We start from the raw sequence: 24,548 nt of genomic DNA on the forward strand, positions 1-24,548 counted from the left end.
GCCAGTGCAAGAAATGGCAGGACGTCAGTCAAGTAGTTAGTGTAAGTAATATCTTCATCTTTAAATTGAATTGCAGTGGAAAATGTGAGCATTTGTATGTGTCCCACCCATCAGATGTGCACCATGTCTGACAATTAATATTTTCATCTTTGCAGAAGAAATTGGCCCACAAGAGGGAGAGAACGAGAACAGGAGGAGGTCCACCAAATCTGCACCAACTGATTTGGCGGACCTGGAACAGAGGGTTGCTGCCTTGCTGAGTCGCACCGGCAGAAAAAGAATCAGCTCTGCACAAGCTGGACCCACACGCGAGGGTGAGGGCGAATCATTAAAATGCATAGTCACCCTTCAAATCAACCTGCTGACTGGCCTGCTACGCGTGAGACTACTCATGTCACCCATCCTGCCCCCTCCTGTGTTGCTAACCATTTGAATATTGTGTTGTCTTTTGCAGAAGAGGACGACACTCCTCAGGATCCTGAGGATCCAGATGCGTGCTCCAGACCAAGGCGGGTGGGGGGAGGAGGGGTCCATGGAAATGTGTGCTTAGGAGAATGCTGACCGCGATATCGATCAGGACCTATCACAGGGCATCACACAGCCAGAACCCTCCATTAGCTCCTCGGCAACCTTCCATGGGTTCACACCTTCCGAGGTCGCGGGTCAGAGTGGCGGTTGGAAATTAATCTTGGGACACCTAGTCCCTCACCGTCCCAGCTTGCGCCTCGCACTGGAGGGGTGCCGCTAGGCAGACCCATGGCGAGGGGAAGGAGAAGCCGACCAGTCTCTCCTGAAAGACAGCCCTTAGAGAGGTTGATCAGGTTGTTTCATTGGGTGAAGAGACCAATGCCCTCACAAGATCACTCGTGACGGCCGTCAGTGGGGTGCGCGATAAGGTCGCCACACTATCGGGTGAAATATCTGCACTAAGACGGGAAGTCAGGATGGGCATTTCAGAGGGTGTGCAGACGATGGCAGATGCCATGAGGGAGCTGGCTTCTGCAATAAAGGCACAAAGGCCGGAGACTCAAATGCCACTCCCACTTCACTCCACGCACCAGCCACCGGTCAGACCCAAGCCGGGCCCCCAACCCCCCCCTCCCCCACCACCATCACCGACCCTATAAGGAAGCGCACTTTCCCCGAGATGTGGGTGAGGGATTGGTGCAGGCTTTCTTTCCTGTTGTGGCTGTTGTTGTTCTTGGTATCGTTGAAGTGCACTGTAAAATTTACAATTAAAGATATTTTGCATCAAAACTGAATCATCCTCCATTAGGACCACGCAACATTTAGGGTCAACTGTAAAAAGTAAAAATCCCTCACCCCTACAGTCATGCATGTCTGCCGCCCCAGCCATGGCGGGAGGGCTAGCCGGTGTGTTCTGCAGTCGGCAAGGTAGGACTGCCCTATTTTCTGAGGCTGATTTATCTTTCATTTATTCGTGATGATGTTGTGCAGCTGTTGTGCTGAAGATGTTGTACTGATGTTGTAAAGGTCTTTAGTGCTTTGGAATCCTCTAACTCACCTCCCACCCGCCCGCCCCATTCTGGCTACCTGTGCTGATCTCTTAAATGTAGGTAAGGTTTTTCTGTGCCTGAAAAAGTGACCACATACACTGGCCTAAGTTAGTTCGGAATAACTTTCAGCTGGTCACATTTGCTTCTATGGCCAGAAGAGGTGTAAGTGGCTTGTCACGCCCCCTTTTGGAGAGAACAAAGGGGCGTTGAAGCAAGTTAAATGGGGAAATTTGCGTTTTTAAGTTACTCCAAAAAAAGCTACTTACTCCAAAAAAAACGGGACAACTCTTGGGGAAATTTGGGCCCTAAATCCCTTTGTAGATTCTTTGCATCCACCTCACAACTTGCTTTCCCACCTATCTTTGTATCATCAATAAATTTGGCTACATTACACTCGGTCCATTCATCCAAGTCATTAATATAAATTGTAAATAGTTGAGGCCCCAGCACTGATCCCTGTGCACTTCACTAGTTACAGATTGCCAACCTGAAAATGACCCATTTATCCCAACTCTCTGCTTTCTGTTAGTTAGCCAATCCTCTCTCCACGCTAATATATTACTCCTAGCCTCGTGAGTTGTTATCTTCTGCAGTAACCTTTTATGTGGCACCTTATTGAATGCTTTCTGGAAATCCAAAAACACGACATCTACTGGTTCCCCTTTACCCACCCTGCTCATCCTCAAAGAACTCGAGCAAATTTGTCCAACATGCTTTTCCTTTCATAAAACCATGCTGACTCTACTTGACTGCATTATGATATTCTAAATGTCCTGCTACTACTTCCATAATGATGGACTCCAGCTTTTTCCCAATGACAGATGTTTGGCTAACTGGTCTATCATTTCTTGCTTTCTGTCTGCTTCCTTTCTTAAATAGGGGCGTTACATTTGCGGTCCGCTGAGACCTCTCCAGAATTCAGGGAATTTTGGTAGATTACAACCAATGGATCCACTATCTCTGCAGCCACCTCTCTGAGACCCTAGAATGCAGGCCACCAGGTCCAGGGGATTTGTCCACCTTTAGTTCGCCTAGTACTTTTTGTCACAACATTGTATGCCTTTGTATTCGATTTAATAACATCCTTTACTTCCTTAGTTAGCCACAGATGGTTCTCCCTTCTCTTAAAGTCTTTCCTTCTCACTGGAATATATCTTTGCTAAGAGTTATGAATTATCTCCTTAAATGTTTGCTACTGCTTTTCTACAGTCTTACCCTTTAAAATATTTTCCCAGTCCACTTTAACCAGCTTTGCCTTCATACCTTTATAATTACCTTTATTCAGGACACTCACCCTCAAACTGAATTCTTATACTAAATGTATTATAAGCCAACCGCAGTTTACAACAGTATTTTTTTCTTTAACTTTACATTTAGAAGAAAATATATACTGTTAGTTTTTTTTGGGTGGGGAAAAGAGAATATTGTTTCAAACTTTGTTTGATAACACTCTTGTGAAGCATCTTGAGGACGTTTTACTACGTTAAAGGGCTCTATCGATGCAAGTTTTGTTGCTGCTTTAAACGCAAGTTGTTGTTGTAGGAAAGTTGTTGTTGTAGGAAAGGCAAGTTGTCGCCGGAAAGGCGAGTTGCTGTTGTAAATGTAAGTTGTTGCTGTAGGAAAGGCGAGTTGTTGTTGTAAATGTAAGTTGTTGCTGTAGGAAAGGCGAGTTGTTGTTGTAAATGTAAGTTGTTGCTGTAGGAAAGGCGAGTTGTTGTAAATGTAAGTTGTTGTTGTAAATGTAAGTTGTTGTTGTAGGAAAGGCGAGTTGTTGTTGTAAATGTAAGTTGTTGCTGTAGGAAAGGCGAGTTGTTGTTGTAAATGTAAGTTGTTGCTGTAGGAAAGGCGAGTTGTTGTTGTAAATGTAAGTTGTTGCTGTAGGAAAGGCGAGTTGTTGTTGTTGTAAATGTAAGTTGTTGCTGTAGGAAAGGCGAGTTGTTGTTGTAAATGTAAGTTGTTGCTGTAGGAAAGGCGAGTTGTTGTTGTTGTTGTAAATGTAAGTTGTTGCTGTAGGAAAGGCGAGTTGTTGTTGTAAATGTAAGTTGTTGCTGTAGGAAAGGCGAGTTGTTGTTGTTGGGAGCCAGCGCATGACCTCATCGCGCTTGCTTCCACCCACATCGATGAGCTGCTCGATTGATGCGGCCTGCGGCGGAGCGTGGGCTGCAGCGTCTGAGAGCCGTGTGAGGAGCCGGCGTTGGAGGAGGAGAGGCGTTCCAGGGGACGTCGAGAGAGGGAGGAAGTGTGGTTGCTCGGGAGGCTTTAAAAAAAAATCCACACACGGTTAACAGCTGGGCAGAGAGACCGGCGGCCGAGAGAGAAAAGAAAAAGCGGAGGACTTACTGGAGCCGACATGGCTGCCACCGACCCCGTCTCCGAGCAACGCCGTGACCCCCAGTGACCCCTCACCCCCAGCAGCTTGGCATTGTGTCCATGTCTTGGGCTTCAGTGTGTGCAGTATTTGTACCTGCGTTGTATTTAACATAATTAAATATATATAGGATTTGGATAGATATATATATTTAATTGTATGCTTATATATTTAGATATATACAGATATTTATAGATATATACAGATATTTAGAGATACATATCTCTTATCTATTTGGAGATTATGCAGCCTGCTTTGGGGACCATGCCTACCTGGGAGGCTGCTGGAGCAGAGGCTGGGGAGAGGAGGGACTCTGCTGGGAGCCCCATCGCCATCACCTGCCCCAGCAACTCCCCCCTCACTGCCAGCAGCCCCCTCCCCGAGCCAGAGAGCAACCCCACGGTGGAGCTGAAGACCAGAGGGCCCAAAACCCCGCAGACCTTCGACCTGCTCAGCCTGGTGGTGGCTTTCAAAAGGCTGGAGCTCTTCGCCGAGCCGCTGTACGACTTCTGGGAGATGGTGAAGTATTTAATCAGGTAGAGTATTTATTTATGGCTTTTATTTTCCGTCTCTATTTTTTGGGGGGTATTTTTTGTTTTACTTGTCACCTGATGGTCTGTAATTGGTTCTTGGTTATTTGCTGTATGGTGGCTTTTCGTTTATTGATTAAATAGATGGGCACAGTAGGTTTTTTTCTGTGTGTGGGTGCAGGATCAGAGAAAGAGCCGGGAAGGAACCTTAGCTGTTTGGTGAAGGTGACATTTTTCGTCACGCAATGATGTGTTTTGAAGCAAATTTTGTTAGCTAACAGAAAATAGCTTGTCGAATGGTTTTAGCGCAGTTAAACTTTCACCTGGCTTTCATGATACTTTACTGTTGAAAGTGGTTTGACTTGGAAATTGTGAATGTGATAGTCTGGAATGGTGGATGGGGAGGGGGCAGGGTGAGAATCACAAATTGGGAAGTGTTTTATTTTAGTAGCTACATAATAGTATATTAGAATAAGATGTATATAGATTATTGGCTGGTAATAATGCTTTTATGACATCCACCAATTCCCCCCACTGGTATGTGCTACATACACCTGCTATTTCTGTATCACTGGTATCTCTGTAGATCCAATAACAACAACTTGTATTTATATAGCGCCTTTAACATAGTAAAACACCCCAAGTCACTTCACAAGAGCATTGACACCCGCCACATAAGGAGATATTACTACAGGTGACCAAAGGCTTGGCCAAAGAAATAGGTTTTAAGGAGGAGAGAGAGGCGGAGAGGTTTAGGGAGGGAATTCCAGAGCTTAGGGCCTAGGCAGCTGAAGGCACGGCCGCCAATGTTGAAACGATTTAAAATTGGGGGTGCACAAGCGGTCAGAATTGGAGGAGTGCAGAGATTTCGGAGGGTTGTGGGGCTGGAGGAGGTTACAGAAATAGGGAGGGGACGAGGCCATGGAGGGATTTGAAAACAAGGATGAGAATTTTAAAATTGAGGTATTGCAGACTGGGAGATGATGCAGGTCAGTGAGTACAGGGGTGAATAAATGCTCTCTCCAGCAGCTGTGCAATTTTTTGATCCACTCGAGGATTATAAGGGACAAGAGATAACTGGAATTATGTTTGAAGAAGGACTGTCTTTATGAAAAATTGTTTGCCTTTGTTTTGAGAAGAAAGGGATGATTAACAGATGGAACAAGTTGGCAGGAAAGAAAGAACTTGCATTTTTCTATAGCGCCTTTCACAACCTCAGGTCATCCCAAAGCCAGTGAAGTACTTTTGAAGAGTAGTCACTGTTATAATGTAGGAAACGTGGCGACCAATTTGCGCACAGCAAGCTCTCACAAACAGCAATGTGATAATGACCACATCATCTGTTTTAGCGATGTTAGTTGAGGGATAAATATTGGCCCCTGGACACCAGGGAGAACTCCCCTGCTCTTCTTTGAAGTATGCCCCGTGATCTTTCTTGTCTGCCTGAGAGAGCAGACGGGACCACAGCTTAACATCTCATCCGAAAGATGGCACCTCCCATGGTGCAGCACTCCCTCAGCACTACACTGGAGTGTCAGCCTAGATTTTGTGCTCAAGTCTCTGGAGTGAGACTTGAACCCACAACCTTCTGATTCAGAGGAGAGAGTGCTACCCACTGAACTGAGGCCAAGACACATGCTAGTAAGGGACAGCTAGCTGCTGTAATGGGGGACGGTAGGTTTAGTATTTTGGAAGGCTTGGGTCTAATGAGCTCAAGGTTCATAAGAATCGGTGGAATTCTCTGTCCCAGAGAGCTGTGGAGGCTGGGTCATTGAATATATTTAAGGTGGAGATAGAAGGATTTTTGAGAGATAAGGGAGTGAAGAGTTATGGGGAGCGGGCAGGGAAGTGGAATTGAGGCCAAGATCAGATCAGCCATGATATTAAATGGCGGAGCAGGCTTGAGGGGCCAAATGGCCGACTCCTGCTCCTATTTCTTGTATTAAGAAAGTCCCTATCTTGTGATCTTGCCATGAGTCAGAGGAGCCTTGGATGTGTTAATCTCGTCACACGCAAATGACTGTTGAAATGGAACTAGGATTGCTGTCATTTTTCCATGTGTTGTAAGCACAGACAAAAAATTTTAGAGCAGGTCTTCATGAGCATCTCTGTCGATCTTCCATCCCTCTGGATTCTGCTGGTCCATACATACCGCACTAGCTCTGCTCTGGCAGTTTCTGATGTCAGAACCACTTGATTAAATTAGTTCTATGCCAGTTATAAGCCCCGGGATAGTAAAAGGATTTGGATCCTGGAATAATAAGAGCATTTGTCTGCCGAGAGTGAGAGGTGATGCTGCTCGAGGTATTCGAGCCAGATGCAGTAGCAATGACCAGGCTGGTCGTGTAGTATGTGCATTCCAGGCTGCCTTGGATTTGAGCTCCAGCGGTATATACTGGAAAAAGGCTTTGAGAATTTGAGATGCTGGGGGGGTGGGGTGAGAAGGGTGGAGCTTTTTCTGGAGAGAGAAGAGTAGAGGCAAGCAAGGAGATATGAACGGTGATGGATACAAACAAATGATAGGAAATCTCTGTGAATGAAGAGTTGGTGCATGGTATGGTTGAGGAGAGTGGAGGATGGAAAGAAAGCCTTGCATTTATATTGCACCTTTCATGACCACCAGACGTCCCAAAGCGCTTAACAGCCAATTAAGTACTTTTGGAGTGCAGTCACTGTTGTAATGTGGGAAACGCAGCAGCCAATCTGCGCACAGCAAGCTCCCACAAACAGCAATGAGGTAATGATCAGATGATTGTGATGTTGATTGAGGGATAAATATTGGCCAGGACACTGGGGAGAGCTGTACTATTTTCCTGCAGATAAATCATAAGCATGAAATGTTCCGTCATTGAGACTGCTCTTGGGGCATGTGTGGTGCAAGTTGCTTAGACTAGCCGTTTGACGACAATTGGCGTATCTATTTATATAGTGCCTTTCATATCTTCAAGACCAGTTCAGTGGGTAGCGCTCCCACCTCTGCCTCAGAAGGTTGTGGGGTTCAAGTCCCACGCTAAGCAACTTGCGACACCCCTGCTCCAAGAGCAGCCGCAATGACGGTTCATTTCATGTTTATGATTTATCTGCAGGAAGATAGTACAGTACCGTGAAATTTATAGTAAAATAACTATATTTACCAATCATTCAGTAATTATTATCTGGCTAGAATTCGCAAAAGAGTGAGTTGTGGGACTTGTAATGTCGGGTGAATTTCTCCAAGGTACTCCTGTCATTCAGTTTTGATGGGTAAGTGATGATCTTCTTACATAACATAACATAAGAAATAGGAGCAGGCCATACAGAAACATAGAAAATAGGTGCAGGAGTAGGCCATTCGGCCATTCGAGCCTGCACCACCATTCAATAAGATCATGGCTGATCATTCACCTCGGTACCCCTTTCCTGCTTTCTCTCCATACCCCTTGATTCCTTTAGCCGTAAGGGCCACATCTAACTCCCTCTTGAATATATCCAATGAACTGGCATCAACAACTCTCTGCAGTAGGGAATTCCACAGGTTAACAACTGTCTGAGTGAAGAAGTTTCTCCTCATCTCAGCCCTAAATGGCTTACCTCTTATCCTTAGACTGTGTCCCCTGGTTCTGCACTTCCCCAACATCGGGAACATTCTTCCTGCATCTAAACTGTCCAGTCCCGTCAGAATTTTATATGTTTCTATGAGATCCCCTCTCATCCTTTTAAACTCCAGTGAATATAAGCCCAGTCGATCCAGTCTCTCCTCATATGTCAGTCCTGCCATCCTGGGAATCAGTCTGGGGACCAAGGGTTATGGCGAGAAAGCAGGAAGGGGGTACTGAAGTTTCATGTTCAGCCATGAACTCATTGAATGGCGGTGCTGGCTAGAAGGGCTGAATGGCCTGCTCCTGCACCTATTTTCTATGTTTCTATGTTTCACTGCACTCCCTCAATAGCAAGAACGTCCTTCCTCAGATTAGGAGACCAAAACTGAACACAATATTCCAGGTGCAGCCTCACCAAGGCCCTGTACAACTGCAGCAAGACCTCCCTGCTCCTATACTCAAATCCCCTAGCTATGAAGGCCAACATACCATTTGCCTTCTTCACCACCTGCTGTACCTGCATGCCAACTTTCAATGATTGATGTACCATGACACTCTGGTCTCGTTGCACCTCCCCTTTTCCTAATCTTCCACCATTTAGATAATATTCTGCCTTTGTTTTTGGCACCAAAATGGATAACTTCACATTTATCCACATTATACTGCATCTGCCATGCGTTTGCCCACTCACCTAACCTGTCCAAGTCACCCTGCAGCCTCTTAGTGTCCTCCTTGCAGCTCACACCGCCACCCAGCGTCGTGTCATCTGCAAACTTGGAGATATTACACTCAATTCCTTCATTTAAATCATTCATGTATATCGTAAATAGCTGGGGTCCCAGCACTGAGCCCTGCAGCACCCTACTAGTCACTGCCTGCCATTCTGAAAAGGACCGTTTATCCCGACTATATGGCCCCTCGAGCCTGCTCCGCCATTCAATAAGATCATAGCTGATCTGATTATGGACTCGGCTCCACTTCCCTGCCTGCTCGCCATAACCCCTTATTCCCTTATCAGTTCAGAAACTGTCTATTTCTGACTTTAAATTTATTCAATGTCCCAGCTTCCACAGCTCTCTGAGGCAGCGAATTCCACAGATTCACAACCCTCACTCCAGCGGGGTCTTTTTGCGAATTCTAGCCAGATAACAATTACTGAACGATTCGTAAATATTGAATTAATTTCTTCAGTCTTCGGGAGTTTGCCTTCCAAAACTGATCATCCTACGTGGTCAGCCCCGTGCTGTCGCACACCCTGACAAGCCGCTCTAGCTCAGCCTGTTCCACAGCAGCCAGCCGCAGAGGATGGAACTGGTTCCTTGTTGCCCCTCTCCTTCCCTTCAATAGCCTCATAGAATGCTTTCAGAATGCCACCGATCTGTCGATGAGACTCCACCATGTCTTACCATATTGCTCTGCGATTTTGCAATGTGATATAACAACAACGCATTTATATAGCGTCTTTAACGTAGTGTAAAGTCCCAAGGCATTTCACAGGAGTATTATGAGATAAAAAAATAAGTAGAAATTAGCACAGGTGACCAAAAGCTTGGTCAAAGAGGTAGGTTTTAAGGAGGGGGAAGAGGTTTGGACAGGGAATTCCAATGCTTGGGGCCTCGACAATAGAAGGTTGAGCGATTAGAATCATAAAAATTTACAGCACAGAAGGAGGCCATTTCGGCCCATTGTGTCTGTGCCGGCCGACCAAGAGCTATCCAGTCGAATCCCACTTTCCAGCTCTAGGTCTGTAGCCCTGTAGGTTACAGCACTTCCAGTGCACATCCAAGTATTTTTTAAATGTGGTAAGGGTTTCTGCCTCTACCACCCTTTCAGGCAGTGAGTTCCAGACCCCCACCACCCTCTGGGTGGAGATTTCCCCTCGTATCTCCTCTCAACCTCCCCCCAATTACTTTAAATCTATGCCCCCTAGTTGTTGTTCCTTCTGTCAAGGGAAACAACTCCTTCCTATCCACTCTATCCAGGCCCTTCATAATTTTATACACCTCAATCAGGTTTCCCCTCAGCCTCCTCTGTTCCAAAGAAAACAACCCCAGCCTATCCACTCTTTCCTCATAGCCAAAATTCTCCAGTCCAGGCAACATTCTTGTAAGTCTCCTCTGCACCCTTTCTAGTGCAGTCACATCCTTTCTGTAATGTGGTGACCCGAACTGCACACAGTACTCCAGCTGGGGCCTAACCAGTGTTTTATACAATTCAAGCATCACCTCCTTGCTAAGCCCTCTGTGCCTCTCTTGGCATTCTCCAAAGGGCCTCATCAAAACACCAGTCACTGCCTCCTTACGAGCAGCAACCTCACTGTCCCATCCTGTTCTCTTGCTGATCATCTACCCCTGTATTACAGCTGAGGGCCAACCTCCTTTCCATCCTGCTCACCCTACCCACTACTGCAGACCAACAATCGCTGCCCCTCTCCGCATTTCCCTGCAGAATGCCCATTCATTTGTGAACAAATCCACCAGCCATCACTGTCCGATTATGCTCCTGTGCAGCACTTTGGGACATTTTTTTTACATTAAAAAAGGTGCTATATAAATGCAAATTGTTGTTCTACATATGCAAGCTGTTGTTGCTTCAGTAAGTTTATTTTCGATAGCTTGTCACCGTTAAAACAAATTCCACTTCACTACACTGTTCAGCTACCCAAACCAACTGGATTCCTCAAATATTTCCTGTATGTTATACATCAGTTCAATGCAGTACAATAATGGAATTACTATGCAATCCAACTTATTAATAACAGGAGTATTTCCTGAACTGCTCAAAAAAGGCACCCCATTGTACATCAATCTGATAACAAAGCTACACTAGTGTAGGTACAATCTGAAAGCATTTTAAAAGTTCATCATCATCATCGGCATGTTCCAATGAAAGATATTCCAGGTCCCGAACTACATCTTGAAGGGTGCATTTTTTTGACGTGTGATGGCCGTTGCACACCAGCCACCACACGGGCTTGACAGAGTTAGGTCTTAGTCCAGTGGCAAGGATTACCCAAGACTAACTGGAGACCAGCTCTGCTGCACAGACCGAGCGCGCATACATATCACATTTCTGGGCCCCAGATTCACGCCTCTCCTGGGCCCTGGTCACGTCCCTCTACAAACTTTTGCCGCTCCTTCGCCCCTCCTGCTGTGCCTGCCCGCACTGCAATCAGCGACCTGGCTTCGTAGCCGTCGCCCTCCTGCAGCAGCACACGCTGCTCCCTCCAATGGCCCCGGCCTGCTGATGGTCTTGCAGGCCGGGACCGCGCCGGGCCGCTGCACGCTGCTCCCTTCGCACATATCGCAGTGTGGGCTGGTCCGTGCTGCCCCTGGGCCCTCGCCTCTTCTGGCCCCGAACTCACGCCTCTCCTGGGCCCCGATCACATCCCTCTACAATCTCTCGCCGCTCCTTTGCCCCGACCTCGCCGCCCCTGCTGTATCTGCCCACGCTCCAATCACCGACCTGGACCTTGATGATGTCCCTCTTCGCTGCTGTCGCCCTCCAGCACCAGCTCACGCTGTACCTTGAAGTGGTACACCGCCACGCTGCCCATGCCCGCCGCACCTTTTATGATGGTGTCTCGCAGGTCAGGACCGATTAAAGTAACGAGTTACCATTCACAGCATTGCATGACCATACAAGTCTGCTGCCCTTTAATGACTTGTGCATTTAAAAAGATTCACAATATATTCCAAAGTAATAACATTCAGTGCAAAGATAAAAATATGGGGAAGTCCATAACTCTGAACTCTTCATACAAAATGCAGATTCAAATCGGACCCAACACAGAGACGCAATGCTCGGTTACTTTCTTTAATTTGAGGAAAAACCTCAAAATATTTGTGTCCTGCAAGACCATAATAGATCACTTTTACAAATATCCCAAATTTTGTAGAACTTTGCCAAAACTAAATGTTTATGAAGGCAGACCCAGAGAATCTGTTGTACAGTTCGGTGGTGAGGCCAATTGAATTATTATCCCTCATCTCCAATACCTAGTGTGAAGAGAACATGGATTTCGTTGACTCGTATGCTGCGGACAGATTCTTCCCACCCTAGTTTCCAACCTCTCACTCCAGTTTCCCACTCATTCAAGCTCAAATTCACTAAGTTTCTTTCCCATCTCTTCCTCACCCCACCCTCTCGCCAGCTCCCTCAATCCCTTCTGCACTCAGCCTCTTACCAATCAGTTATCCCTGCTGGCTGACATTGTCAACGACTCCCTTGACTCAAACACCATCTCTCTCCCCTTCAAAACATAGAAAATAGGTGCAGGAGTAGGCCATTCGGCCCTTCGAACCTGCACCACCATTCAATAAGATCGTGGTTGATCATTCACCTCAGTACCCCTTTCCTGCTTTCTCTCCATACCCCTTGATCCCTTTAGCCATAAGGGCCATATCTAACTCCCTCTTGAATATATCTAATGAACTGGCAACAACTCTCTGCAGTAGGGAATTCTACAGGTTAATAACTCTGAGTGAAGAAGTTTCTCCTCATCTCAGTCCTAAATGGCTTACCCCTTATCCTTAAACTGTGACCCCTGGTTCTGGACTTGCCCAACATTGGGAACATTCTTCCTGCATCTAACCTGTCCAGTCCCGTCAGAAATTTCTCTGTTTCTATGAGATCCCCTCTCATCCTTCTAAACTCCAGTGAATACAGGCCCAGTCAATCCAGTCTCTCCTCATATGTCAGTACTGCCATCCCAGGAATCAATCTGGTGAATCTTTGCTGCACTCCCTCAATAGCACGAACGTCCTTCCTCAGGTTAGGAGACCAAAACTGAACACACTATTCCAGATGAAGCCTCACTAAGACCCTGTACAACTGCAGTAAGACCTCCCTACTCCTAAAATCAAATTCTCTAGCTATGAAAGCCAACATACCATTTGCCTTCTTCACCGCCTGCAGTACCTGCATGCCAACTTTCAATGACTGATGTACCATGACACCCAGGTCGCGTTGCACCTCCTCTTTTCCTAATCTGCCGCCATTCAGATAATCTGCCTTCGTGTTTTTGCCCCCAAAGTGGATAAACTCACATTTATCCACGTTATACTGCATCTGCCATGCGTTTGCCCACTCACCTAACCTGTCCAAGTCACCTTGCAGCCTCTTAGCGTCCTCCTCACAGCTCACACCGTCATCCAGCTTAGTGTCGTCTGCAAACTTGGAGATATTACACTCAATTCCTTCATCGAAATCATTAATGTATATTGTAAATAGCTGGGGTCCTAGCACTCAGTCCCACTAGTCACTGCCTGCCATTCTGAAAAGGACCCGTTTGTCCCGACTCTCTGCTTCCTGTCTGCCAACCAGTTCTCTATCCACATCAGTACATTACCCCCAATACCATGTGCTTTAATTTTGCACACCAATCTCTTGTGTGGACCTTGTCAGAGCCTTTTGAAAGTCCAAATACACCACATTGACTGGTTCTCCCTTGTCCACTCTACTAGTTCCATCCTCAAAAAATTCTAGAAGATTTGTCAAGCAGGATTTTCCTTTCATAAATCCATGCTGACTTGGACCGATCCTGTCACTGTTTTCCAAATGCGCTGCTATTTCACCTTTAATAATTGATTCCAACATTTTCCCCACTTCTGATGTCAGGCTAACCGGCCTATAATTACCCATTTTCTCCCTCCTTTTTTAAAAAAGTGGTGTTACATTAGCTAGTCCATAGGAACTGATCCAGAAACGATAAACTGTTGGAAAATGATCACCAATGCATCCACTATTTCTAACGCTACTTCCTTTAGTACTCTGGGATGCAGACTATCAGACCCTGGGGATTTATCGGCCTTCAATCCCATCAATTTCCCTAACACAATTCCCACCTAATAAGGATATCCTTCAGTTCCTCCTTCTCACTAGCCTTCGGTCCCCTAGTATTTCCAGAAGGTTATTTGTGTCTTCCTTCGTGAAGACAAAACCAAAGTATTTGTTTAACTGGTCCGCCATTTCTTTGTTCCTCATTATAAATTCATCTGAATCTGACTGCAAGCGACCAACGTTTATTTTCACTCATCTTTTTCTCTTCACATATCTATAGAAGCTTTTGCAGTCAGTTTTTTTGTTCCCAGAAAGCTTCCTCTCATACTCTATTTTCCCCCTCCTCATTAAACCCTTTGTCCTCCTCTGCTGTATTATAAAATTCTCCCAGTCCTCAGGTTTGCTGCTTTTTCTGGCCAATTTATATGCCTCTCAAAAAGAACCCCACGAGTCTTCCCTAGATAACGTTTGTCTCCAACATTTTATCATCAGGGCTGCTCAAGAGAGCAGAATTAGAGAAGCGCAGACATCTCCGGGGTTGTTGTGAGGCTGGAGGAGATTCTTCATCATCATCATCATCATCATCATCGGCGGTCCCTCAAAACGAGGGTGACTTCTTCCATGCCAAAAAGGGATGAGTTCACAGGTGTTTCAATGAAGGACCTAATATTTTGCCAGATCCCGAACTGCATGTTGAAAAGTGGAAGATGCCTGTGCGTGGATTTTTTTTAACGTGGGGTGGCCGTTGCATATAGATTGGGCTAGCCAAACTGGTAGCAATACGGTGGAGGAGGATTTCCTGGAGTTTATAAGGGATGATTTTTCTCGACCAATATGTCGAGGAACCAACTAGAGAGCTGGGTGTTGTGTAATGAGAGAGGATTAATTAGCAATCTTGTTGTGCGAGGCCTCTTTTGGGAAGAGTGACCATAATATGGTAGAATTCTTTATTAAGCTGGAGAGTGACACAGTTAATTCAGAGACTAGGGTCTTGAACTTAAAGAAAGGTAACTTCGATGGTATGAGACGTGAATTGGCTTGGATAGACTGGCGAATGATACTTAAAGGCTTGATGGTAGATAGGCAGTGGCAGACATTTAAAGATCACATGGATGAACTTCAACAATTGTACATCCCTGTCTGGCTTAAAAATAAAACTGGGAAGGTGGCTCAACCGTGGCTAACAAGGGAAATTAGGGATAGTGTTAAAACCAGGGAAGAGGCATATAAATTGGCTAGAAAAAGCAGCAAACCTGAGGACTGGGAGAAATTTAGAATTCAACAGAGGAGGACAAAGGGTTTAATTAGGGGAGGTGGAAAATAGAGTATGAGAATAAGCTTGCAAGGAACATAAAAACTGACTGAAAAACTTATAGAGATATATGAAGAGAAAAAGATTAGTGAAGACAAATGTAGGGCCCTTGCAGTCAGCATCAGGTGAATGTTTAATGGGGAACAAAGAAATGGCAGACCAATTGAACAAATACTTTGGTTCTGTCTTCACTAAGGAAGACACAACTAACCTTCCAGAAATACTAAGGGACCGAAGGTCTAGCGAGAAGGAGGAACTGAAGGAAATCCTTAATAGTTAGGAAATAGTGTTGGGGAAATTGATGGATTGAAGGCTGATAAATTCCCAGGGCCTGATAGTCTGCATCCTAGAGTACTTAAAAAAGGGAAGGTGGCTCAACCGTGGCTATCAAGGGAAATCAGGGATAGTATTAAAGCCAAGGAAGTGGCATACAAATTGGCCAGAAATAGCAGTGAACCCGGGGACTGGGAGAAATTTAGAACCCAACAGAGGAGGACAAAGGGTTTGATCAGGGCAGGAAAAATAGAGTACGAGAGGAAGCTTGCAGGGAACATTAAGATGGACTGCAAAAGCTTTTATAGATATGTAAAGAGAAAAAGGTTAGTAAAGACGAATGTAGGTCCCCTGCAGTCAGAATCAAGGGAAGTCATAACTGGGAACAAAGAAATGGCAGACCAATTGAACAAGTACTTTGGTTCGGTATTCACTAAGGAGGACACAAACAACTTTCCGGATATTAAAGGGATCAAAGGGTCTAGTAAGAAGGAGGAACTGAGGGAAATCCTTATTAGTCGGGAAATTGTGTTGGGAAAATTGATGGGATTCAAGGCCGATAAATCCCCAGGGCCTGATGGTCTGCATCCCAGAGTACTTAAGGAGGTGGCCTTGGAAATAGCGGATGCATTGACAGTCATTTTCCAACATTCCATAGACTCTGGATCAGTTCTTATGAAGTGGAGGGTAGCCAATGTAACCCAACTTTTTAAAAAAGGAGGGAGAGAGAAAACAAGGAATTATAGACCGATCAGCCTGACATCGGTAGTGGGTAAAATGATGGAATCAATTATTAAGGATGTCATAGCAGCGCATTTGGAAAGAGATGACATGATAGGTCCAAGTCGGCATGGATTTATGAAAGGGAAATCATGCTTGACAAATCTTCTGGAATTTTTTGAGGACGTTTCCAGTAAAGTGGACAAGGGAGAACCAGTTGATGTGGTGTATTTGGACTTTCAGAAGGCTTTCGACAAGGTCCCACACAAGAGATTAATGTGCAAAGTTAAAGCACATGGATTGGGGGTAGTGTGCTGACGTGGATTGAGAACTGGTTGGCAGACAGGAAGCAAAGAGTAGGAGTAAATGGGTACTTTTCAGAATGGCAGGCAGTGACTAGTGGGGTACCACAAGGTTCTGTGCTGGGGCCCCAGCTGTTTACATTGTACATTAATGATTTAGACGAGGTGATTAAATGTAGTATCTCCAAATTTGCGGATGACACTAAGTTGGGTGGCAGTGTGAGCTGCGAGGAGGATGCTATGAGGCTGCAGAGTGACTTGGATAGGTTAGGTTAGTGGGCAAATGCATGGCAGATGAAGTATAATGTGGATAAATGTGAGGTTATCCACTTTGGTGGTAAAAACAGAGAGACAGACTATTATCTGAATGGTGACAGATTAGGAAAAGGGGAGGTGCAACGAGACCTGGATGTCATGGTACATCAGTCATTGAAGGTTGGCATGCAGGTACAGCAGGCCCGGTTAAGAAGGCAAATTGCATGTTGGCCTTCATAGCGAGGGGATTTGAGTACAGGGGCAGATAGGTGTTACTACAGTTGTACAGGGCCTTGGTGAGGCCACACCTGGAGTATTGTGTACAGTTTTGGCCTTCTAACTTGAGGAAGGACGTTCTTGCTATTGAGGGAGTGCAGCGAAGGTTCACCAGACTGATTCCCGGGATGGTGAGACTGACATATAAAGAAAGACTGGATCAACTGGGCTTGTATTCACTGGAGTTCAGACGAATGAGAGGGGATCTCATAGAAACATTTAAAATTCTGACGGGTTTAGACAAGTTAGATGCAGGCAGAATGTTCCCAATGTTGGGGAAGTCCAGAACTAGGGGTCACATTCTAAGGATAAGGAGTAAGCCATTTAGGACTGAGATGAGGAGAAACTTCTTCACCCAGAGAGTGGTGAACCTGTGGAATTCTCGACCACAAAGTTGTTGAGGCCAATTCACTAAATATATTCAAAAAGGAGTTAGATGCAGTCCTTACTACTAGAGGGTCAAGGGGTATGGTGAGAAAGCAGGAATGGGGTACTGAAGTTGTATGTTCAGCCATGAACCTATTGAATGGCGGTGCAGGCTCGAAGGGCCGAATGGCCTACACCTGCACCTATTTTCTATGTTGCTAAGGAAGTGGCCCTAGAAATAGTGGATGTATTGGTGGTCATTTTCCAATATTCTATCGACTCTGGATCAGCTCCTATGGATTGGAGGGTAGTTAATGTAACCCCGCTTTTTAAAAAAGGCGGGAGAGAGAAAACAGGGAATTATAGACCGGTTAGCCTGACATCGGTAGTGGGAAAAATGTTGGAATCAATTATTAAAGATGTAATAGCAGCACATTTGGTAAGCAGTGACAGGATCGGTCCAAGTCAGCATGGATTTCTGAAAGGGAAATCATGCTTGACAAATCATCTAGGATTTTTTGAGGATGTAACTAGTAGAATGGACAAGGGAGAACCAGTGGATGTGGTGTATTTGACCTTTCAAAAGACTTTTGACAGGGTCCCACACAAGAGATTAGTGTGCAGAATTAAAGCACATGGTATTGGGGGTAATGTATTGACATGGATCGAGAACTGGTTGGCAGACAGGAAGCAAAGAGTAGGAATAAAATGGGTCCTTTTCAGAATGGCAGGCAGTGACTAGTGGGGTACTGCAAGGTTCAGTGCTGGGACCCCAGCTATTTACAATATACATTAATGACGAAGGAATTGAATGTAATATCTCCAAGTTTGCAGAAGACACTAAGCTGGGTGGCAGTGTGAGCTGCTAAGAGGCTGCAGTGTGATTTGGACAAGTTAGGTGAGTGGGCAAATGCATAGCAGATGCAGTTTAATGTGGATAAATGTGAGGTTATCCACTTTGGTGGCAAAAACAGGAAGGCAGAATATTATCTGAGTGGTGACAGATTAGGAAAAGGGGAGGTGCAACGAGACCTGGGTGTCATGGTACATCAGTCATTGAAAATTGGCATGCAGGTAAAGTAGGCGGTGAAGAAGGCAAATGGCATGTTGGCCTTCATAGCGAGAGGATTTGAGTATAGGAGCAGGGAGGTCTTACTGTAGTTGTGCAGGGCCTTGGTGAGGCCACACCTTGACTATTGTGCACAGTTTTGGTCTCCTAATCTGAGGAAGGACATTTTTGCTGTTGAGGGAGTGCAGCAAAGGTTCACCAGACTGATTTCCAGGATGGCTGGACTGACCTACGAAGGAAGACTTGATCGACTAGGCTTATATTCACTGGAATTTGAGAGGGGATCTGATAGAAACATATAAAATTCTTATGGGATTGGACAGTTAGATGCACTCAGAATGTTCCCAATGTTGGGGACGTCCAGAACCAGGGATCACAGTCTAAGGATAAGGGGTAAGCCATTGAGGACTGAGGAGGGGAAACTTCTGCATCTGTGGAATTCTCTGCCACAGAAAGTTGTTGAGGCCAGTTGGATATATTCAAAAGTGAGTTAGATGTGGCCCTTACGGCTAAACGATCAAGGGGTATGGAGAGAAAGCAGGAATGGGGTACTGAAATTGCATGATCAGCCATGATTGGCGGTGCAGGCTCGAAGGGCCGAATGGCCTACTCCACCTATTTTCAATGTTTCTATGTTGACAGAGCTAGGTCTTGGTCCAGTGGCAAGGGTTATCCAAGACGACTGGAAACCAGCTCTGCTGCACGGATCCAGTATGCACACATTTTGCAGCGTGGGCTGGCCTGTGCTGCCCCTGGGCCCATGCCTCTTCTGGGCACCGAGATTATAGAGGTAGTGAGGGGCGAGGGCATGGAGGGATTTGTAAACAAGGATGAGAATTTTGAAATCGAGCGTTGCTTAACTGGGAGCCAAAGTAGGTTAGCGAGCACAGTGGGTAATGAGTGGGACTTGGTGCGAGTTAGGACATGGGCAGCTGAGTTTAGCATTGGCAAGGTCTTTACTGTGTATCTCAGTTTTTGATTTGCAGTGTGCGGAGCATGGCCTGTGTGTGCTGTATTGGGGGAGAATCGAGGGTGGGAGATGTTAAGGGCATCGGACATAGAAGCAAGGCACTGTGCTGATAATCCCCTGTTTAATTTTGTTGGCGGGTGCCCATTTGTAGGCTCGTGTTTCCATAGCATTGCGTGCTGTCAGTTCCAGGTAGGTCTCGAGTGCATACTCTAATTTAGCTGACAGAGGGAGAACATGTCCATCTGCTGTTGGCTGCACCTTCTAATGCCCTTTTTCAGTGAGGGGCAGTTCCTTCCAGTTAATGAACGATGGGTCCATTCTTGAAGGTGGACAGCAACGGGCAGTTTGACGGCGGAACAAGGTTTCACACCGCTACGTCAAGTGTTTGAGAGCCCGTGTTTGTGCGCCACCTTAGCCTAGTTGAGAATACTTCTTACCGAGTCAGAAGGTTGTGTTTTTGATCTCCATGCCAGGACATGAACTCATTCTCTGGTCTGACGCAACACTGGGGTAGTACTCCAGTGTCTGGATGAAACTTTAAACCAGTTCCCCATCTCCCTGCTTCATCATCATCATAGGCAGTCGCTTGGAATCGAGGAAGACTTGCTTCCTCTCTTAAAATGAGTCCTTGGGTGGCTGAACAGTCCAATACGAGAGCCACAGTCTCTGTCACAGGTGGGATAGATAGCCGTTGAGGGAAAGGGTGGGTGGGGAGTCTGGTTTGCCTCATGCTCCTTCCGCTGCCTGCGCTTGTTTTCTGCATGCTCTCGGCGATGAGACTCGAGGTGCTCAGCGCTCTCCCGGATGCACTTCCTCCATTTTGGCGGTCTTTGGCCAAGGACTCCCAGGTGTCACTGGGGATGTTGCACATAGGTGCTGCTTAGGTGAATATTGACGATCCCATGGTACTATTCAAGGAAGAGCATGTCGTTCTACTGGTGTCTTGGCCAACATTCCTCCTTCAACCACCGGCAACAAAAACAGATTCACTTTCATTTATTTACATGCAAATTCCATGTACGCCATATTTATGTCCGCAAGTGTTCCCTCTCCATTGTAAATAGGCTGTAGATAGCTGGGCTCATTTAACTGTGGAAGGTCCCTCTGTCGCAATGGAGTTCCAACCTTATTGTCTTCCCATTGCGACAACCAGATGGCCAGTCATTGCTCCCTCCCGTCGCCTCAGATCGGGGATTGAGCCAGGGATCTCCCTGCTATGTATACTAAAAAAATAAAGACTTGCATTTATAGAGTGCCTTTCACGACCTCAGGACATCCCAAGATGCTTTACAGCCAATGAAGTACTTTTGAAGTGTCATCATCATCATAGGCAGTCCCTCGAGTCGAGGATGACTTGCTTCCACGCCAAAAAGTTCACAGGCGTTTCAATGAAGGACCTAAAATTCCAGGTCCCGAACTAAATCTTCAAGGGTGGGAGATGCCTGTGCGTGTAGTTACTATTGTAATGTCGGAAATGAGGCAGACAATTGCACTCAACAAGCTCCCACAAACAGCACAGTGGTAATGACCAGATAATCTGTTTTAGTGACATTGATTAAGGGATAAATATTGGCCCCAGGACACCGGGGAGATCTCCCCTGGCTCTTCTTCGAAATAGTGCTATGGGATCTTTTACGTCCACCTGAGAGGGCAGATGGGGCCTCGGTTTAACGTCTCATCCGAAAGACGGCACCTCCGACAGTGCAGCACTCCCTCAGATTTTTGTGCTCCAGTCCCTGGAGTGGGACCTGAACCCACAACCTTCTGACTCAGAGATGAGAGTGCTGCCCACTGACCCACAGCTGACACAAAGGCGGGTATGTGGGGCTAGGCCTGAATCAGCTGAGTGATCAGGTGGAAGTATACTGCGGCAAATGGTTGAGCAAGTATTCTGTTGGTGTGGTTGGTTACACTTGCAAACAAATCGTTCAGGGTTCAAATCCCAGGGAGCACAAGTTTAAAAAATGAGGAAGTGAGGATTAAGAAGGGAAGTCAGGCAGGCAATTCTTTTAATCTTCGAAGATTAATGGAGTTGTGAAATAAGTTACCCAGGAAAGCCATTCAATTAGACAGTATAAATGGGTATATTAAACCAGGACTTCAAAACTGCCACCAAGCTCATGGTCTACAGGGCTGTAATAATACCCACCCTCCTGTATGGCTCAGAGACATGGACCCTGTACAGTAGACATCTCAAGTCGTTGGAAAAATATCACCAACGATGTCTCTGCAAGACCCTACAAATCCTCTGGGAGGACAGACGCACCAACATCAGCGTCCTCGACCAGGCCAACATCCCCAGAATTGAAGCACTGACCTCACTCGATCAGCTCCGCTGGGTAGGCCACATATTTTGCATGTCAGACACGAAACCCCCAAAGCAAGCGCTCTACTTGGAGCTCATTCAAGGCAAACGAGCCAAAGGTGGGCAGAGGAAACGTTACAAGGACACCCTCAAAGCCTCCCTGATAAAGTGACATTCCCACTGACACTTGGGAGTCCCTGGCCAAAGATCGCCCTAAGTGGAGGAAGTGCATCCGGGAGGGCACTGAGTACCTCGAATCTCGTCTCGTTGCCGAGAGCATGCAGAAATCAAGTGCAGGCAGTGGAAAGAGCGTGCAGCAAACCAGTCCCACCCACCTTTTCTCTCAATGACTATCTATCCCACCTGTGACAGGGACTGTGGTTCTCATATTGGACTGTTCTGTCACCTAAGGACTCCATTTTTAGAGTGGAAGCAAGTCTTCCTCGATTCCGAGGGACTGTCTATGATGATGATACATGGGTGTGAGAAGGGATTGAGGGAACATAGGTACAGGAGTAGCCCAATTAGCCCCTCGAGCCTGTTCCGCCATTCAATGAGATCATGGCTGATCTGTAACCTAACTCCATATACCTACCTCTGGCTCATATCAGTTAATACCTTTGGTTTACAGAAAGCTGTCAATCTCAGGTTTAAAATTTAAGAATTGACCCAGCACCAATTGACATTGACGGAAGAGAGTTCCAAACTTCTACCACCCTTTGTGTGTAGAAGTGTTTCCTAACTTCACTCCTAAAAGGTCTACTTTTTAAGAATATGTCCCCTAGTCCGTTGCTTAGCCAATGTAGGTCGGCGGGCGCAAATTGTCCTAGCCCCATGTGCATGTTCCTTCATTTCCTTTTCCTTCAACCAAACAGCTAACCAATTAAATGTTGACATTTTGCTTTGCTTGGTAACTCTGCACGTGCACTCCACCGCCTCCTCTCTGTCCCAGGTTTCTTGCGCGTATTGTGTTTAATCTTGTAATGTGTCCTTGTTCTAGATCCCTCGCTTACCGGAAGCAGTCTGTTTCCATTAACACTGTCCGCCCCCCCCCCCCCCCCCCATCCTTTCGTCATTCCTGTCAAATCACCCCATAATCTCCTCTTGATCGCGCAGGTGACCTGTGTTCATGCTTGCACACTATTGCAGGAGCTGCGTGATAGCACGGAGGGAGCTTCCCGCAGCCCTGCCGATTCCATTCTGTTTCCCTCCCCACCGTGGGCGACCGAGACCAAGAGTAGTGATCCTACAACCGGCCAAGATCCACGAGCTCAGCACAGATAACGAGCCAAAGGTGGGCAGAGGAAATGTTTCAAGGACACCCTCAAAGCCTCCCTGATAAAGTGAAACATCCCCACCGACACCTGTGAATCTCTGACCAAATACCACCCTAAGTGGAGGCGCTGAGCACCTCGAATCTCATTGCCGAGAGCATGCAGAAATCAAGCGCAGGCAGTGGAAAGAGCGTGTGGCAAACTTGTCCCACCCTCCCTTTCCCTCAACGGCTATCTGTCCCACCTGTGACAGGGACTGTGGCTCTCATATTGGACTGTTCAGCCACCTAAGGACTAATTTTTAGAGTGGAAGCGAGGGACTGCCGATGATGACAGATAACGGTCTGAAACTGCGATCTGCCTGTTGGCTTGAACTGCACACTCAGTTTGGGAATGGAGATTAGATGAGAGCAATCATGAAGAAAGAACTTGCATTTCCATAGCGCCTATCATGGTCCTCCGGATGTCCCAAAGTGCTTCACAGCCAATGAACTACCCTTTGAATTGCTTTCACTGTGATGCATTCTCTGGTTGGCAACCAGTAACTAGTGGGGTGCCGCAGGGATCAGTGCTGGGACCCCAACTATTTACAATCTATATTAACGACTTGGGAGAAGGGACTGAATGTAACGTAGCCAAGTTTGCTGACTATACAAAGATGGGAGGAAAAGCAATGTGTGAGGAGGACACAGAAAATCTGCAAAAGGACATAGACAGACTAAGTGAGTGGGCAAAAATTTGGCAGATGGAGTATAATGTTGGAAAGTGTGAGGTCATGCACTTTGGCAGAAAAAAATTATTTAAATGGAGAAAGATTGCAAAGTGCCACAGTACAGCAGGACCTGGGGGTACTTGCGCATGAAACACAAAAGAATAATATGCAGGTACAGCAAGTGATCAGGAAGGCCAATGGAATCTTGGCCTTTATTGCAAAGGGGATGGAGTATAAAAGCAGGGAAGTCTTGCTACAGCTATATAAGGTATTGGTGAGGCCACACTTGGAATACTGCGTGCAGTTTTGGTTTCCATATTTAAGAAAGGATATACTTGCTTTGGAGGCAGTTCAGAGAAGGTTCACTAGGTTGATTCCAGGGATGAGGGGGTTGATTTATGAGGAAAGGTTGAGTAGGTTGGGCCTCTACTCAATGGAATTCAGAAGAATGAGAGGTGATCTTATTGAAATGTATAAGATTATGAGGGGGCTTGACAAGGTGGATGCAGAGAGGATGTTTCCACTGATGGGGGAAGACTAGAACTAGAGGGCTTTTTATGTTCTTATGTTCTTATAAGAAATAGGAGCAGGAGCAGGCCATATTGCCCCTCGAGCTGGCTGATCTGATCATGGACTCTGATCCACTTCCCTGCTCACTCCCCATAATCCCTTATTCCCTTAGCGGTTAAGAAACTGGGTAGATGCTGAGAGGTTGTTTCCCCTGACTGGAGAGTCTAGAACCAGGGGGCACAGTCTCAGGATACGGGGTCGGCCATTTAAGACTGAGATGAGGAGGAATTTGTTCACTCCGAGGGTTCTGAATCTTTGGAATTCTCTGCCCCAGAGGGCTGTGAGTGCTGAATCTATGAGTATATCCCATGTGCAGATAGATTTTTGGAGTCTAGGGGAATCCAGGGATATGGAGATTGGGCAGGAAAGT

At 46.2% G+C, this 24,548-nt stretch overlaps 1 protein-coding gene across 1 annotated transcript in view; it reads left to right on the forward strand.

The window, feature by feature from the left end:
* Nucleotides 1-3,674: 3,674 nt before the first annotated feature.
* LOC139260188 (protrudin-like) overlaps nucleotides 3,675-24,548 on the forward strand; it is a 38,446-nt gene continuing 17,572 nt past the window's right edge. Inside the window, exon 1 of the mRNA XM_070876453.1 lies at nucleotides 3,675-4,421. Within this exon, the coding sequence (XP_070732554.1) occupies nucleotides 4,129-4,421 (293 nt within the window). The 5' untranslated portion in view covers nucleotides 3,675-4,128. The remainder of the gene's footprint in view (nucleotides 4,422-24,548) is intronic.

This window comes from Pristiophorus japonicus, chromosome 3 (genome assembly GCF_044704955.1).
Source record: "Pristiophorus japonicus isolate sPriJap1 chromosome 3, sPriJap1.hap1, whole genome shotgun sequence".
NCBI classification, from domain to species: domain Eukaryota; kingdom Metazoa; phylum Chordata; class Chondrichthyes; family Pristiophoridae; genus Pristiophorus; species Pristiophorus japonicus.